We start from the raw sequence: 17,356 nt of genomic DNA, 5'->3' as shown, positions 1-17,356 counted from the left end.
TTTACAACTTCACTTCTGCCTTTGGTATTGTAGGGATAGTTCGTTTAGAAAAATTTCATAGCCCCTCAAGGGATGAGGTAGAGGGGAGCTTAGCTTGCTTGCTGTAGTTGCAGTGACACCCAGAGGCTGAGTGTGGTATGTGCTGTATGAAGCTAGTGAGGAAGTGCATGGTCCAAAGAGGGAGCGCTTTTTTTATAGCTTGATCAGGTTAGGTTCTAAAGAACAAAGCACTGGTTGTCATCCAGTTCTTGGTTGGAAACTAGTATGATCATGTAGGAAGTCTGTGGAAGAACTGGGCTTTGAACTTTTTTTTTATGAGATCCTGACTTGAAGATTTTGTCTTTAATTCTGCTGAGATGGTATGGACATTTTCTTCCATATTCTGTAAGCCATAGTGAGTAGCAATGACAATAATCAGAATACATTAACTGAGCCACTGGGGTGTTGAAGGGGTAAATTTCAATGGGGTTTTTTTGTGTACTCCCTAAGGCTGTTGGATGCAAAAGGAAAATTGGATCCTACCCTGCTGTACTGACCCCTGTTCTGATTGCAGAATCTCTCATTGGAAGCATTTACTGCCTTGCTGTGTTAACTGCACTACCTTGCAGTTCTGCTAGCTTAAAATAATTCTATCTGATGCTCCTAGGAAATCTAAATCTAAACTATGTTCTTCTAGGTAGTGATTCCCCTGTAAAATCAAGTGTTTTGAAGTTTCATGTAAGCTGAAGCTTTCTGGACTGTGATCTACTTTCTGCTGCTGTAGAGAATTCTCCTGCCATGGTGGCCCCAGTACACTTCTTTCACTGAGTTGTCTGGAGTCTTCGCTGTAGTAATGCTGTAATGATCACATTGTGGTGTTTGTCTTAGCTGCTTGTAGAGCATTCCTAGGTCTGCATGGGTTTACAGTCCTGCCTCAAATCTGCAGGAGAAACTCTTCTTTTTCCCCTCACTTTCACACCCATGCTAATTTCTCCTAGCAGTTAAACGAGCTGTGGCACAAGTGGACTTAAAAACACTGATTTCATCAAAGAAACAGATCTCTATTCTTTTGTCTCCTTCCTTTCTTTGTAAAGACAAATCCAGCCTGACTACTGCTTCATGGATCGCTATGTGTGTGAGGTGCTTGCCTACCTGCTTCCCTAGATATTTCTATCTTCAGTCATGTGCTCTGAACAATTTGTGTTTTCCATAGGTGTACTTTGGAGGAGAGGAAGACAGATTTTCCTGTTTTAAGCATTGCATTTTGATTTGAGAACAGGTTATGGGAAATTATAGAAGGGGCCCACAAGATAAGTGTTCCTTTGTCACATCTGCACTTATGTATCCTAGGCACAAGGCTTTCCTTACTGGAAGATCTACACTGTACCATTCCTCCCAATCTAATAGTCCATGTTGCTAGTGCTTAGTAAGCAGAAAAGGTATTAGTTGTTGGGTCTTCTCAACTAGTTGGTAGAAATGAATCAGGTTATAAAGCACTCAAAACAGTTATGGGGACCCAGCTGCTGGGTATTGTGTAAAACCTGTGATCGAGGTTTCTGAGAAGATGTCTTAACACCATTGCTATTTGTGGCTGCAAACCTGGCTTTGGGAAATCTGAGCAGAATGCAAACTTTGGGGGGTGCCAGTCTGAAACAAAAATGGTCCTGTGAAAGGCTGACATCTTTTTGATGCTGCTGTCAGAGAGACTTTAATGTGCCCTGACTTGTCTGGTGGCTCGCTTTCAGGCTATTTTGTTTTTCTGTCTGAGGCACTTTGTCATTGCCAAAACTATGCAACAGTCCCAAGCAACTGGATAGCAAAACAGGGTAAGAGCAATGTTTAGTTTAAAACAGCTTGAGGACCAAAATCCTGTTACTGATGCTTGTGCCATGTAATAACTTCAGGGGGGGCAATTTTATTTTTAATTGGAGGCTAAGGACTGAACTTGGCTAAAAGGCAGGTTGTAGTGGTAGAACTGCTGATACTCCTAACAGGGCCTTGTCATGAAGCTCAGCCAACTGTGGTGACCTTTGGTGGCACTGAGTTTGGGCAGGAGAGAAAGTATTTTACAGTTTGCCTGTTTGAGTGCTGTGTGTTGCAGAAGGAAGAATGGGACCCTTTCTGCTCTGGGGTCTCCATGTCTGATGAGATTTGTTCCTCGCTGCTGCTCTTGAGCTGAGCCATGTTCTGCTGCTCTTGGGCAAGCTTATCAGCTCTCAAGCTTTCGGTGAGCTCTCACGAAGAAATCATTCTTTTTCTCTATCTGATCTCCTTAAGCAGGTCCTAATGTATTTTTTAACTTTATCTTCTAGGGGACTAGGTTAACGTGCTCCTGCTCCTAACCCTGAAGTGTGAGATGTACGTTCTGACTTGTAGTATCTAGGCAGCAGACTGGGTTAAGACCTCCAAAATAATCCTTCAGCATGCAGCTATTGCTCATCTGTGACATCTTCCTGTTTCCTTAACTGGTGCTGAGTTACACTTACCTATCTTTGCTTTTCTTTGCAAGAGCAAAAGAAATGTGAGACTTAAAGGTTTTCTTTGGTCCCCTCATATCTGTTTTTATTCCAACCTGGAACATGTGCAAAAAAGGCCTTCCCAAAGCCTGCCTTTTGTGAGTTTTCCACTGACACTTCACACCCCAGCGAGGCTCTTTAGCTTTCATTTAGTCCTTGCCTAGAGCTGTCATTTATCTGAAAACGTTTCCAAAAAAACAGGAAGCCCTTCCTGAGAAATCAATATGCCCCACCTTAAAATGTGCGTTTTTCACTAAGCCTTTGAGCTTTTCATCTCTCTTCCTGCGGAACTAGCAGCGGTGTGCTGTCAGTTTGCACTTGAACTTTGCAGTGGTTACTTGTGGTAGGCTTTACTATGACTTTGGTTTCTGGTTGGTTTAGCCAGTGAATAGTCTGAATAGCAAGTGTTGAACTTCTGGTAAGTAAATATCCTACAGAAGAGAAGTATTGTAAGCACTGACCTAATGTGTTCCAACTCAGTGGCTGAGATGCATTGATATACCCTGCCTATTTATTTGAATTTTGTCCATATTCATCTGGTTAGGTTGTCCACTCCCATGTCTTTGATTAGTAGGCTTTGGTGTTTCAATTTTCTTTAGAAACAATAGCTCCAATAATATTTTTGTTTGTTCCAGTAGATGCTTGTTGCTTATAACTTCTTTTTATTGATATTAGACTTGTCTGCTAGCAGGTAGCTATAGGCAGACAGCTGCCTCCTGTTTGAGTATGCAAGGCTTTATACTTTCATGAATGCTGCAGGAAGACAACTTCAAAACAGAGCAATAAAATAGCTCATTTTGGAGGTGAGAGGGAGTGGCAGGAAAAAATGCTTGTGTACAACACAGCTGCCTGCTTCAGAACTGGGTTTTCACAAGTCCGCCTTGTCAGAGAACACCCATTGCAATTTTTTCATATTATCCTTAATACCTTCAGGTGCAACAACAGATTATCTAATGTGCTCAAACTGAGCTGGATTAATTTTTATTTATCCTGAATGCTCTGGCTGGGGGGGAGGGAGCGGGAGCCATATGCAGGAAGCAAAAAAGCACAGAATGTATTGTAGGCGGCAGCTGCTGTTTGCCTAGCCAGTAATTTAATGAGTTGCATATGATGATTCATTTAAAAAATTGTTTACTACATTCCCGAGTGTGGTACTGGGAAAACCAAAGGCACTGATTGCCCTGCACCCATTAGTGTGTTGTATTGTTTGAACTTCCCAACAACTGCATTTTTCAAAAACGTATCCAATGCTTTTCACTGCTGAAATAGCCATCCTCGAATGTATTTCTTCAGGTGTCTTTGGTAGCAAGAACATTGTAGGGAAATTATGCATTCTGTTATTCTTTAAAGGTAAAACTTCACCTTAGGGAAATGGAAAGGGACTGCTGGTGGAGTTGTTTGTTTCCCTTGTGCTACTGTTCTCTAACTTGTGTACAAGGAGTGTTGCCAGCACGTATTCTTCCAGGACTGGAATTATGAAATGTTTTCCTCAGTGTTGAGCAGTTAAAAGTCAGGTGATTTTTTTCTGAACTTGGGAAATAATGTCCTCTGACACACAGGTGTGGCCACACTGTCTCCCAGCAGGCAGGCTGCTGCATCAGAACATGTCTGGGAAAGGGAGGTGGTTGTGGGCAGCAGCAACATCGGTGCCTTTTCAGTCACTGAAACAGAATGTTTTGTTTTGCAGCACACTTTAATATGTGGAAGATACAGTTTTGTTTAAATTAGTCTTCTTTACTGGCATCAGTAGTATGAAATTCAGCTGCATGGCAAATGAAAAGTAGGATGGGCCAAAGGTGAGGCTGAATGTGACCTACATGTCTACCAGGTGTGTGCCTGTAGTATCACACAGCTGTGTGCTGCCAGTGGTGTTTTCCCAGCATGCCCTGGTGCTCCGGAAGGGCAAGTCTAGCGAGAGGTCCTCTGACACTACACAGAATCTACTTTCCTGCTCTTTAAACAAGAACAGGCATTTGTTCACTGGTGCTGGTTTGCGGATACGTGTGAGAGAGTGTTATTTTTCTTGGCCAGTAATGAGACGGTACGTTTGCACACAGATTTTAATGGAATCCCTGAGACAACTCCTTCTGTGACAGCTGTGCAGACAGCTGGCAGATCTTGGACACCTACAGCTGAACAGTGCTTCCACTGCACCCTCCTGCTTTTTCATTTTTTTTTTTTTTTTTTTTTTTTTGGTCTGGCAGCAGCTCAATGCTACTTCCAGAACGTGTTACCAACCAGCTTTTTCAACATGATGCTGTAAAGAAGCTGTCTGATGCTGTAACGTACTCTTCCACCACATTCCTTCGCTTCCAACTTAGGATTTCTTTTGCTTTCCTGCCTCATCTTCCTGCTGTCACTGTACAGAACCCATTACACTGTGACTAGCACTACAGTGTTACGTTAGCCAATGGAAGTAACTGTCATTGTGTACTTGGTACTTGGACATCAGTATCTCTAGAAAGAATGTGCTTGTTCTACACTCAAGTAGGTGCTTTAGAAATTCTTCTTTTAGTCAGCAAAAGTGCTTTTAAAGTTTCATGTTTACAAACTAAAACATACAACTTCCTAAGCCCATGTGAATCTTATTTTGGGTATCTACAAAGGGATGCTAGTAATTGTAGTACTGCATGAGCATGGCACCACTAGTTCTCTATTGTAACATAATCTTCTAATTCAATGTGTGTGTTAAAAAGCCAAACCTATTTAAAGCTTTTAGTTGTACAAAACAGACCGATTCAGTTTCAAGCTGCCTTTTGGTTTTATGTCAGCTGAAAAGCTGCTATATGTATTTATGACATGGCTTAACATTTATACCCAGAATCTATACCAAAAACAAGTTTCTCTTCTGAGAAACCATGGGGAAGTGGAGAAAACATTACATTGTCAGTTTATGAATGCAATCCACTGACACTCTCTTTTACCATCACAGACAAAGGAACCCTGACTTAGAGCTTGAACCAAGTGACCTTTTTTTAAATCTTCAAGAAAACCCCCAAACTCTCCTATCCTATCTGTACCAACATATGTTTTGATCCAAAAATCAAAGCCCTGTGGACTGTTTTTTGTTTGTAGTAGGCAGTTACTTATCTTTCAAGTGAGCCACTAGACCTATTTACTATGTAGAGAAGATTCTTAGTTCTCAAGAGAAAATGAAGACTTTACAGAGATTTTTCTTTTGCTATATTACAACATGAATAAAAGCACTAGAAATTGGCCTGTCTGCTTTAGAGTATAAAAATAAGCTCAGTAAATAGTAAAATATGGTGGGTTTCCCTTATATGTTACCACAAGGTGTGCTTCAGAGTCAGTACCTTACTTTAATCCTGAAGAAATCCACATTTTCAGTCAACTTTATTGATAAAATAAGTTTACTGTACAGTACACAACTCTAGCCATAAATTCTTTTCAAGCCATCTGCATTACAAAAATAACAGGTATGCAATGAAAAATAGTCACTCCACACACGGTGAAGGTTCTTCAAAATCCTAAAGTGATCAGGTCAGGGGAATGAAAGGGGAGACTTATCAAATGTGAAGACTAGGAGTACATAAATTAAGTCACATTTTATAATTTACAAAAATAAACACTAATCAAGCATTATTTCATAATAGAGCAACCTTAAGGAACTGCCACAGACTAACAACCCTTCTCTGCTATACAACTCTGGAGACTATTTGAAAGACAAACCAGAAAGTCAGCCATGAAACTGCATTCAGCATTAAATAGATATAAATGCCTCTGATACCAGTCAATGGCTGAAAAGACACTTCAAATAAGAATAACTTAATTGCACCCAAAATTTCTCATAAATCTGTACAACAGAACACTCGATTAAAAATTTATGTTGCTTCTGATAAGTCACCAGCTCATAAGCTACAGTAGAAATGCAAAATCTAAATTATAGAAGCATTAGTAAGGTTTTACCGGTATAATAATAACAGAAAACTCTTTTGTGCTTGAGCTAAAATGTTCCCCCAAAAATTCCTTCCAGGTGTTTAGCAAGTTTGGAAGTGGTTTGAACTTTTCCTCCATGCATGTGAATGTCCTCAATATATTCTCAAGCCTGGAAATAAGATAAGATGCTCTGGAAAGAGTAGTACTTTCTAAATTTATAAAAAGTGTTGTGAAAATTTGGAGAGTTTGATTTGTCTGTCCTTTCAACTGTATTTACTAGCATATGTATTAGTTAATTGAAAACTAATAATTTGTCTCTGCAAAGCACTCCTTTCCTACCACTTTTTTCTCTTAAAAGTACTACAGGAAGGGGAGCAGCAACTGACAGCAACAGAATAAAAACATTAAGCCCTTTATCCATTAGTTTACTGGGCACTGAAAATTCATCCTTAACTGTGCAGCGTCTTTACCTTGAGCCCAGGGAAGCTGTACTGAGTCAAAGGAAGTTGGATTTAAAACTGACACACTTGGAAGTGCTTGGTGCTGAATTCTTTTTGTATTGTTGTAACTGAAAATCAAATTTGTTAATAGTTCATTTCAGAAATAGGAGTTAAACTCGTTTTGCTAGGTGAGTTATTGAAGAGTTAAAATATTCTACTGTGGGTGGCATTTGTAGATCCACAGTTTTCTGTGGTTGAAAGCATTCACTCTGCTTCTTTCAAGCATGCTTTCCCAAGTAAAGAATATGTTAAGGTGCTGGACAAAAAGCAGTGATGCATATCAATACCAGAATGTTCTTGCTGCCTTGATCAAAAAGCGATAGTCTGATAAACAAAAGCCAAATGTTATTTTGGTACCTCTTTACTACAAGCATGTCTTGTGTAGCACTTCCATCATATCTGCATATGATATAAACAGTACTTTGATCTAGAAAAGCCAATTCCTTTTCACATTTGCAAGTATTTGGGGATTACAAGTGAGCAGTCTATTTGTCAGTATAGCATACTGAAATATTTTCTACTGCAAACATAATATATGCCTGAAACTTACTTAAAATCCTTCCTGATGAATATTTAGTACTTAACAAAAATCAAGAATATTGATTGCAGGCTGCCAACTTGGCTATGGAGCTTCTCCCTCCTTCCCCTGACTACCTTCCTGCTGCTACTGCTTGAGTGCTTTCAATTTGCATTCCCCAGTTAGGAAGTTTGGGCAGACAAGGAGCAGAAACAGATGGGACTAAGGTGGCCTCTGACCTATAGAGAACTGAGTGGGGTTTTTTCTCTCATAAAAGTAAAAGTTAAGGCAGAATTATACTATGCTACCTGTGTTCCAGAAAACAAAGTGGGAGCAGCTCTTCTCCTGTTCTGAAAATACAACTAGGTATATCTAAAGAATCTTGTTCAACTGAAAAAAAATAAATACTGAACAACTGCAAAAACATTGCTCATGTTTAAGCAATTGGCCATGTATTTAGCCACAGAGTATCCTGTTCAAATAATAGAAATCCTTATGGTTTATGCTGAACTATGTACCCTTTCTATTAAACAGGTTTGTGCAAAATGAGAAAACTAATTAAAAGAAAAAAAATGTAATGCGGATCATGCACAAAGCATATTCACAAGTTACTACTTTTTAACCAGAGATCAGACTTTAAATCTTACCTTTATTATGTAATAGGTGCACTGAAACTTTGTATAAGCAATATTTTTTCTATAAATTATGTGAAATCCTTGTCTATTATCTGTAAAATAATTTCATATAAAAAGAATTCCCAATTCAGTTTAAGTGCATTAATCCATTTCCTACTGAAGTTAGATCTATGGCAATTAATCTGTCACTAAGGTTTTTGTAGAATACCAATTTTAATTCAATTTTACACAGTATAAAAGCTGCTAAACTGGAGCTTAAGATGCATTAGCTTGCTGGTGCCCTATTCAGTAACAAGTGCTTGACAAGTGACCCCTGATACTCCATTTGTAAAGTGTGCAATTGAAGCTTGTTGACTTCCAGAGTCTTTAGCTTTTCCTCAGGCTCAAATCGCTGCTTGTCACTAATCCTGACAGAGATGTGCTCTCTGACGCATCTTCCTTCTTAAGGTTCAGAAATGATTCTCTAGTTATTTGAAGAATTTCTCTCAAGCCTTTGTTTTCTTGCTATAACCAGGGAAAGAAAAAGGCATTTAATAGAACTCCAGAAAGAAGTCAAGATAACTATGTTAATAACCTCCCCTCTACTCCAAATGTATGTGTAAGGATTAAAATACTGATTTGCAGTCAGGTAGTGCTATGTTATCTTCTGAATTGAAGAACATTACGTTTCTGACCCTCTTGCTCTCTTGAATGGGCATTAAGCATAAAAACGGTTGGACTTGATCTCAAAGGTCCTTTCCAACATAAATGATTTGATGGAAAAAAAAACCAGCTCAAACCACATAGATGGGTAAGAAAAGGGTCATTAAGGTCAAATGTTGACTTTAAAAAGAAAAATAATCTCCCATTCTTTCCATGTACCCTGTCCCCTAAAGAACTGCTTTGCTAGCACTTAAAGAGCAATAGAGTTGATTGTCTAATATTAAGCAATTAAGAATCCCTCCTCAAAGGGGCACAACTATTATTTTGAAAAAATAGTATTTAAAAGCCACAGGAGTGGATATTATGTGCATCCTAGCATCTTATTAGGATGAATTTGTATTATTTCTAAGCTTTTTGCTATGCTCACAGAGACTTCAAAAAAAGAGAAACCTTAAGACCGCTCATAAATAAAAATCACCAGTTCTGGTGATGAAGTATCAACTACGCAAGACCTGAGAGTAAGCTATAGTGCAGAAAACAGTACTTGCAGTTCTCCAACAAAAAAAGCCTAACAAAACAGTAGTGTGACTGACTGATACAGTAACTCAACAGGAATTACTGTGGTAACATTTGCTCCCTTGCTGTTTGTGCCATCGCTGTTTTGATTTCATACCTACCTCAAGCTGAATGATACGTTCCTGCTCTTTGCAGCCATGCTTTTCATCAATTTCAATAGCTTTTCTCATTACTGCTGCCATTTCTGTAATTTGGTCCACATGCACTTGCAGCTCCTAAGACATAAAAATCAAACAAACAACGACAGCTTTAGTAATGTATTTTCTGCATTATTAAAAATAAGTGAAGTCTTAAGCGTGCATTTTAACTGCTGTGCCCCTAAATAATCAATGTAAACACAGACCCAAATTCTTGAAAATGAGCTCTCTATAACTTTACAGCTTGAGCAACCACTGTAGTCCTGTTTATTTAAATAAGTCTGGTTAACCACTGACTGATCCCTTTTCTTAGAATTTTATATATGCTTAAAAGACTGTGTCTTCTGTTGCTTAACACCTTCCAACGGGCTACAAGTTAGTTGCGTGATTGCTCCGAGAAGGCCTTCCTGTGTTGCAGGAACCGATGTATGTAATTTTAGATATGCAGAAAGACTAAATTCATTTAAGAACAGCAGGGTATGCAGCATTCTTTCTCTTTGTTTGGAGCCTGATCTCCAGTCTGGTACAGCCAATACCAGCCCACAGGTCGGCATTTATCCGTTAAAAGACCAGGTGAAGTAGTAATCTTTACTACGTTACGTATTAGGAAACTCAGATCTGTCATTTGCTCTTGCTTGAATCCAATTCCAGCTTATCTGGGATCTGGACTTCAGAGGTCCTTGTCCTTGCTGAATTGTAAGAAAACCTTTTGTGTCCTAACTGATCTCTTTATGTCTGTTCATTAATGCTAATAGGGTGCTTTCCTATTACAAATAATTATCACATCTCACTGAAAGATTCAAGGAGGAAAAACAAGAAGAGCAGCAGTTTGGTTTGTCCTTGTCCTGTTCCACCATCAGGAGTGGGATGATAGGAGGCCTTAACTTAGGCCTAGCAGCCTTGGCAAGGAAGCCAGCTTTTAGATAATCACTGTTTGCAAAGAAGCACCCTCTTACCCAGACCTTAAGTGCTTAAGTAAGCACTTAAAGGGTCACTACTACTTTCCCACTGCAGATCCAGATAAAGAGCATATGCCTCTTCAGTATTCACTGCAGTTCAGTTAAGCCAAATATTTAATGGTATTTTCAGAAGCTTTTATTTTCCATTGTCTTTTCCTCAACTTGTTTTTTATTCCAACTCTACTATCATGCTGACCTAGTCATGGCTGACCTGACCTTTGGGCAAAATTCACAATAGTTACCCACATCAAGAAAAGCAGAACAATAGGACTGAAATGAAGAACAGTATAGACTAAAGTTAAATCCTACCTTTAAATTATGAGTTTGACTGGAGGTCCATACATCTAGCAGATGATCAGCTTGCCTTTCCGCTACCAGAAATGGTTAAATTACCATAAAGAACTGCCTCACTTGGAATTGTAAGCTTTATCTGACCAAAACATGAACATCAGCCCTCTCCCTCCTTCCTACTCTGCCATTCCAATTGCTAAAGCAATAGTTTAGCTGCTTACTCATTGAATGCCCAGTTACAGTGGCAGCGGGGGTAGAACTTCTGTAAATCTTTATGTTCTTGTCAGCTTCCAGTGAAGGTGATTACGTGAAACATTTTTTTTCAACAAAACCCTAAATTTAGCTTGAAAGGAAGCTGTGATCAGTGGTAAAAGAATAAGCTGGCAAGGATGTACCCTTGAGAAGGCCTGGGAAAGTCGGTCATTTTTAGATACATTGCTGTCCTTCCTACTTCCTACTCTGCCGGCTTACATGGCCTCTTGATCAATATGATTTAGAGCCTGTTCCAAGGTCACTAATCTTAGATCAGAGATCTACTCTGGAAGGCAAATGTGTGAAACTTGGATGCTGTCATACCAAAGAGTGCAAAATGAAAGTGTTTCTTTACAAAGATATCACACATCTACAAACACTCTTTGTATCTCTCTCTGCTTTTTGTTTGCCACACATTGTTGGTTTTTTTCCTCCAAAGGGGAAAAAAATGAAAGCCACATGTGTTATTAGGCCTTGTTTCAGCTGAGCAAATTCAAATAGCACAGTTAAGATCAGGGTAATTACTACCTACACATACTTTTCTCTTGCATACAACACTGCTGAAAGAAATTGTTTTTCCTGTTTAAAGGAGGTGCTTGTTGAATCTGCAGAAATCAATGATTTTGTAGTCATCTTTTGTAAACAGGCACTGAAGTTAATAGCTGGCACTTGAGAAAACAGCAGTTATTGGTAAAGCAAGATTAACTCCTTGGGTATGATGGATTTTTTTAGTTAACAAGAGAGAAGTATTTAAAAAATGCTTCAAGATTGTTCAATCTTACTGAATCTGAAGGCTGATCAGAATAAATAATGAAATTCCAGAAATCTAAGTGTTAGGTTAAAGGTTATAAATTGTTTTCATCAGGCATTCTTGTGGGACCAGATTTAACCAAAACGTTGAAGCCTAAATCTCCCGTTTAAATGATACTGTTTGAGATGCGCTTTTTCCCCCCCCGCCTCCACCTGAAGCTTTTAATCCATGGAAGTGTTTGCAAATGAAATTTTAAAGCCCATTTCTGGATATTTAACCCTCTTGTCTTGGTATTCCTGAGGCTGTCAGATATGTTACACTATATGCTAAGGTAACTTCTTTTGAAAAGGATATATACTGGTCATTTTTTAGGAGTTTATGTTAAATAGATAGTTCTAATCCACTAGATTTTTTTTTATACTGAACTAAGTAGTCCCATTGATTTCAATGGCAGTAATTGCATATGTGTGATTTTGTAAGCAGATAAGAAAGCATCAAATTCTTAAACTTTGTTTTCCCAGTATGCAAAACCCAACTGCTTTGCAGACTTAGTTTGTTGAGGTCAAAGATTATTAAACACTTAGAACTAATGTTTGTTTATACAGTTACACTGCTCTCATTACATTTAATTTAAAATGTAATATAATACTTCATTAGAAAACTTCTTTTTAGATCTGTTAGTGGCCTAGAATAATGAATTTTCCTGAAAATACATTAAAAAGGCTAAACTATACATTAGCACTATGAAAGCATACATTAATCTTTTATGAAGCTTCTGAATACTCATATATACCTCACTCATGACAATTCACAAAAATGTTGCTCAATGGTACTGTGTTTTATTAGTGTTCAAAAGCCATAGGATGAAGCACACCTAATACCAGCAACTTTCACCACCCTTCAAGGATCTCAGGCTGCCCTGGATTCTACTTTGCAATCCTTATCAGTAATGAAATAAGAACCAAGGGTTGAAGCAGGAAAGGGGAGAAATGTATGAATAAGCGTTATTCAATATTCAAAAGGGCTTTTACAGTATTTTTAAAAAATTTACAGTATTTAGGGGGAAAATTCTGAATATTAAATTCAAAAAGCTTACTCCTCCTACTCTCCCCAGTAGGCACAAGTTTACTAATTATTTGCTGAAATCACAGGCATAAGTTAAAGCCAGTCTAAATGTCTGAGTATTACTGAGATCTGTGGGCATCTGGAAGTATAATAGGGCAGTTGCCTTAAAGATCTAAGAAAAATAAAATTAAATCAAGTAGATACAGCAACAAAATGCTACTTGTTAGAAGCTTAAATAAATCAGGAAGCTAGTAAGGTAGACTCACTTGACTGATAAGTGTCCTGTTCATGTTTCATGAACTGGATTATAAAAATTAGGACTTGTTAGTACAATGATACGAAAAGAGACAAAGTAAGCTTTGAACCGATCCACTACAGATTAACTTAAGTTTTAACAAAAAAAATAATGAACTTATTACCTTGGAATGTTGCTCTTTTAACTTCATTATTATACTTGGGTCATCCTTTTTGCTTGCCATAAGCAGCCTAAACATCTGTTCTCTGTACTTGCTCATTATCAGTTCCAAAGCAGACTGATGTTCTTCAAGAGATGTGCGTAGTTCTACCAAAATAATTTTAAATTCAGTTAAAAGTTTAACAGGGAAGAACTAAAACAAAATGCAAAAGTAATTGAGCTTCAGAAAACCGAAATAAATCTTCAGTTGAGTGTACCCTCTCCTTGCACCATGAAATTTGCATAGGCTCTGCAAATGTCTTCAGTGATGACTGCCCTAGGAAAATTCTTGTTCAGTCAGAAATGAGGTCTTTTGTCAATATGACTTCATATTCAGACTCTTTAGCTGACATAAGCCTTCCTGAGCGTAGCGAGGAGCTTTATGCTAGCCAGTATAAGCAACACTCTACAAAAGCTAGAATGAAGTTTACAGATCTGGTATAATCTGCAGCTGTGTGTAAAATAAGAGTTAAAAAAATGCTCGTGTTCAAAATATACAAAGTGAAAGGACAAATAACTCCTGAGTAAGATTCATACAAATAGAGGCCACTGAATCATTCACTCAATATAACTGTTAGAATACTTAAGGTATTCCAGGAGGAACAGTATATTCCTAGTCTACAGAATTCCAGAAGGAATTATACTACCACACTTACACTACAGCTTGTCCTGGCTGCTCCTGAATTAATTACTTTTAGCAGTGGGAAACCACAATTCTGCAATATAGGTATCTACTTAGAAGTAAGTTCTGTTTATCTCCTCACTTGTGCTGAACATTATTTAAGGACTGAAAAAGTAATTTTCCACAACTCTCTTTTTGTTAACGATAGTCCCAGTGGTTGGATGTTAGGGCTTTTTATTAGACTGCATTATCATCAGTTAAATAGACAAACTGAGAGTAGAAGAAAAAATTTCTTGCGAACAATTTTTGGGGAATGTATCAATGGTAGAAGTCTCACTGATTCCAGTGGTGCAGGCTGGAACTTTGAAAGGAAAGAATATTCATGCTTTACCTTTATTTTCCTGTTGCAATTCCCTAATCTGTCTGTTTTCTTGTTGGATACCCATCACTAATGTAGATCGAGGGCGATGTCTTGCTACTTCATTGAGCTCTTGAATTTCTTCTTGGTACTAGTTATTAAAAAAAGAAAAAAAACCCAACACAACCACAACATATTTGAGTAACCAAAGGCAAGCACTACTCAGCAAGTCACAAAGGACCAATACTACTGTCAAACGCTGTAACAAGCAAGATAATACTTGTTTTTAAATAGTATCAAACAAACAAAACCACTTCTGAAGGTGCTGCTAACATACCTTTGTGTTTTTGAAGCATAGTATCACCTTTGTTCTTAAACAAGTTTCACACCTTACATGCATATAGTGGGAATTATTTAACCTTCAATTAATGCAGGTCAAATTTACCATCAAGTAATTTAAAACTGATATACATATGGTAAAGAAAAACTATGAGGTGTTAACCTCTAGATATTTACTGTGGTTTTCCAATACCTTAAACCACAAGGTTGTATGGGTACAAGTCACATGGACCTGAATGAATGGATCCTGACTCTCAACAAATGGGTACATTTAATACTCTTGGTTTCACGTTATGAAGCCTCTGCATGACTAGTTTTACAGGGATGAAGCACATGCAGGGTTTTATTATTTTACAGGTCCGTTAACACATCCTGTGTTCTATTAAAATGACAGGACGAAATCCCCAAACACCTTTATGTGTTTCCAGAAGTTCTATAGTGAAAGTCACACTCAATCTTAACAATATGCCTTGATTAGCTTAACACCAGAATGGAAACGATCACAAAAAAGCCTAAGAGTCTACTGTGAAACAAAAGCAGACAGCGAAAAGATAAACTAACATGACAGGGTCTCTGTATGATTAAATGTGCATGCTGAAATTAATAAATGGAGTAGTATTTCACAGAAGAGCAAAACACAGGACACCACACAATGGCTTGTAACCCCATTTCTACCAGTGTTCTTCAAATAAATGCTAGTTTTCAGTATTTAAGCTAGAGTAACAGAGAAAACTTCTTCACAGGATCAAACTAAATATATAAACAACCCATTTTTAGATCATAGTCACACCTATAATGAATATGCTTGGTATAGCATTAAAGGATTAAGCAAATAACATACCAATTCTACACTGTACAGTAGCAGACAAAAATGATTTTACGTTATGTGTTTCCGAGTTGTTCTTTTAATGGAGTAAACAAAGTTGGAAAACAAACCTGTTTCATTGCTTCAACCCGCTTATTAAGAGCTGTAGTCTGTTCAATAAGAGCTTCTGCTGCGTTGTCATGTTCCCTTAGCCGTTCCACCAGTGCCTTTGCATCTGCTAAGGCTTTTTCAATTGTGCAACTCATTTCTAAAGATTAGAAATATATTATTTTCACAACACCATCTGTTTGCTGTATGAAGAACAGCTATCTATGTGATTATATATATAAAATTATTTGGTTTTCATCTAAAGCAGATGAATACAACCTTTCTCTCAGAAACATCCAGACATTTTGTTGTTTCTTAGGAGTAGGAATACCCTAAGTCTGCCTTTCCTTTTCCTCCTTTTCGATTGCTGTTGAGACCATATATCAGAGCAAGAAAATGAAAGTAAACTTTATGAGAGCATCAATATACTAAGTGCAAAAGGAGGACTGTTGAACATATAGAAACTGAGCAGTGCATGTCCTTCTGCAAGTAGCAGAGAAAAAAAAAAAAAGAATATTACATTAACTATTTCATTTTTCAATACTTTTCTTTCCTTCAATGTATCCTCCTACCAGTCAGATATACTTCAAGATATTTGAAAAGCGTAAATAGAGCACAAGAGAGAATGTCAAGGACTACAGTGGGCTGGAACATTTTGATGGATTAAATCAGCAGAGAAGGAACTGCTCAAACTGACAAAGAAAATTACTCCGGTTGCAGCTGCAGCAGGCCAGAGGCCATCTCCTGTTTGCAGGCAGGATTCGTACCTCAAAAAGGAGAATCGTTATTTGTATTGTGGTAATTCATAGTAGCTCCAAATCTTGGCTACAGTTCCTTTGGGCAAGACACTGGCCCTAATCCTTGGAATTTAACATTTTCTCTAGTTGCTGATCTAGCTGCCTGTGAAAAACAAAACTTCTGTCTTATCCTAGACTAGAACTAAATCTGTGAGTTAACCTGGGCATCTAGGGGGTAAAAAGCCCACTTAATCAAATATAATAGATTTAAGCAAATTAATACCCTATGTATGAGCATCGGGACTACATAGCTAAACATAATGATTCCTCAACTCTACCCTACAAGAGTATGCCCAGTTACAATTATATTTGTTAGTCTGCAATCCTACCAACGGGGTCAACAGGTAGCAAGAGCAACAACTCAGCACAGCAATACTGCTACTACACACTCATTTCCTGTCACTTCCTGCAATTTACTAATTGCTTTCATTATCAAATTTGGCTGCCCTTAAAAGAATAACGACTTTTTCCTTTTTCGCAACTACAGCCTTCCCTCTAGCTTTCTGTCCTTTTTTTTTTTTTTCCATCCTTACTGAGGACTACCTTTTCCCATAGCGTAATGCTTCGGGTCTGCCCTCTCCACAGTCACCAGCTTTGCAGCGCTGAACCACGCTGCGGTCCCTGCCAGCTCTGGGCTGGCTACAGCGGCCCGGGGGCGCCCGCCGTGCCCGCCACCGCCGGTCAGGACTCGCTGCCGCACGCCGGTCATGACTGTCGCGACAGCGGCACCTGCCGTGACACAGCGGCCATGCGAGGGCCGAGCGGCGGGACTCGCCCCGGTCGCCTCCCGGCTGCAGCACTGCACAGGGGGAGGGGGGGGCTCCCCCCTCACACCCCTCCTGACGTCACGGCGCAGGGGCTGCTGCGTGCCCCAACCCTCCATCGGGCTCCCGAGCGCCCGGCGGCGGCACCGTCACCCCCGCCCCGCCCCTCCGGACGCCCCTTCCCCGCCTCGCACCACTCACTCATGACCGGCAGCTCCGGTAGCGCCCGGTGCCGGGGGTGAAGCCCCGACCGGCCCGCCCCGCTGTCAACTGGCGGCGGGCCGCAGGGCGAAGGGAAGAAGGCGCGCTGCCGCCAACAGGGGGGGCGGCGTGAGGCGACGGCGGCCGCGCTGCCTGCCAGCGGCACCGGGCGAGCGCCCGCCGCTCTCGCG

At 39.3% G+C, this 17,356-nt stretch overlaps 1 protein-coding gene across 2 annotated transcripts; it reads right to left on the bottom strand.

Annotated features, from left to right (window-relative positions):
* Positions 1–5,832: 5,832 nt before the first annotated feature.
* On the bottom strand, positions 5,833–17,352 carry FGFR1OP2 (FGFR1 oncogene partner 2). 2 transcript variants are annotated; one of them, XM_037389937.1, is made up of 6 exons: positions 17,159–17,352; positions 15,427–15,563; positions 14,185–14,302; positions 13,137–13,279; positions 9,364–9,477; positions 5,833–8,548 (listed from the first exon to the last, which is right to left on the bottom strand). In XM_037389937.1, exons 2-6 carry the CDS (start codon positions 15,559–15,561, stop codon positions 8,411–8,413), a joined length of 648 nt encoding a protein of 215 aa, XP_037245834.1. In that variant the 5' UTR covers positions 15,562–15,563; positions 17,159–17,352; the 3' UTR covers positions 5,833–8,410. The 2 variants fall into 2 exon arrangements, with proteins under 2 accessions (XP_037245834.1, XP_037245833.1); XM_037389936.1 differs by having other exon boundaries at positions 17,166–17,352.
* Between the last annotated feature and the right edge of the window lie 4 nt (positions 17,353–17,356).

This window comes from Falco rusticolus, chromosome 5 (genome assembly GCF_015220075.1).
Source record: "Falco rusticolus isolate bFalRus1 chromosome 5, bFalRus1.pri, whole genome shotgun sequence".
NCBI lineage: Eukaryota > Metazoa > Chordata > Aves > Falconiformes > Falconidae > Falco > Falco rusticolus.
The sequence above is the reverse complement of the archived record's forward strand: the minus strand, read 5'-3'. Positions and strand labels throughout refer to the sequence as shown.

Excerpts from the sequence above, each read along its gene's own strand:
- FGFR1OP2 (XM_037389936.1), bottom strand. Across the intron at positions 13,280-14,184 it reads ATTGCAACAGGAAAATAAAG|AACTACGCACATCTCTTGAA; the intron begins GTAAAGCATGAA and ends TTATTTTGGTAG. Across the intron at positions 9,478-13,136 it reads TAAAAGAGCAACATTCCAAG|GAGCTGCAAGTGCATGTGGA; the intron begins GTAATAAGTTCA and ends TTTATGTCTTAG.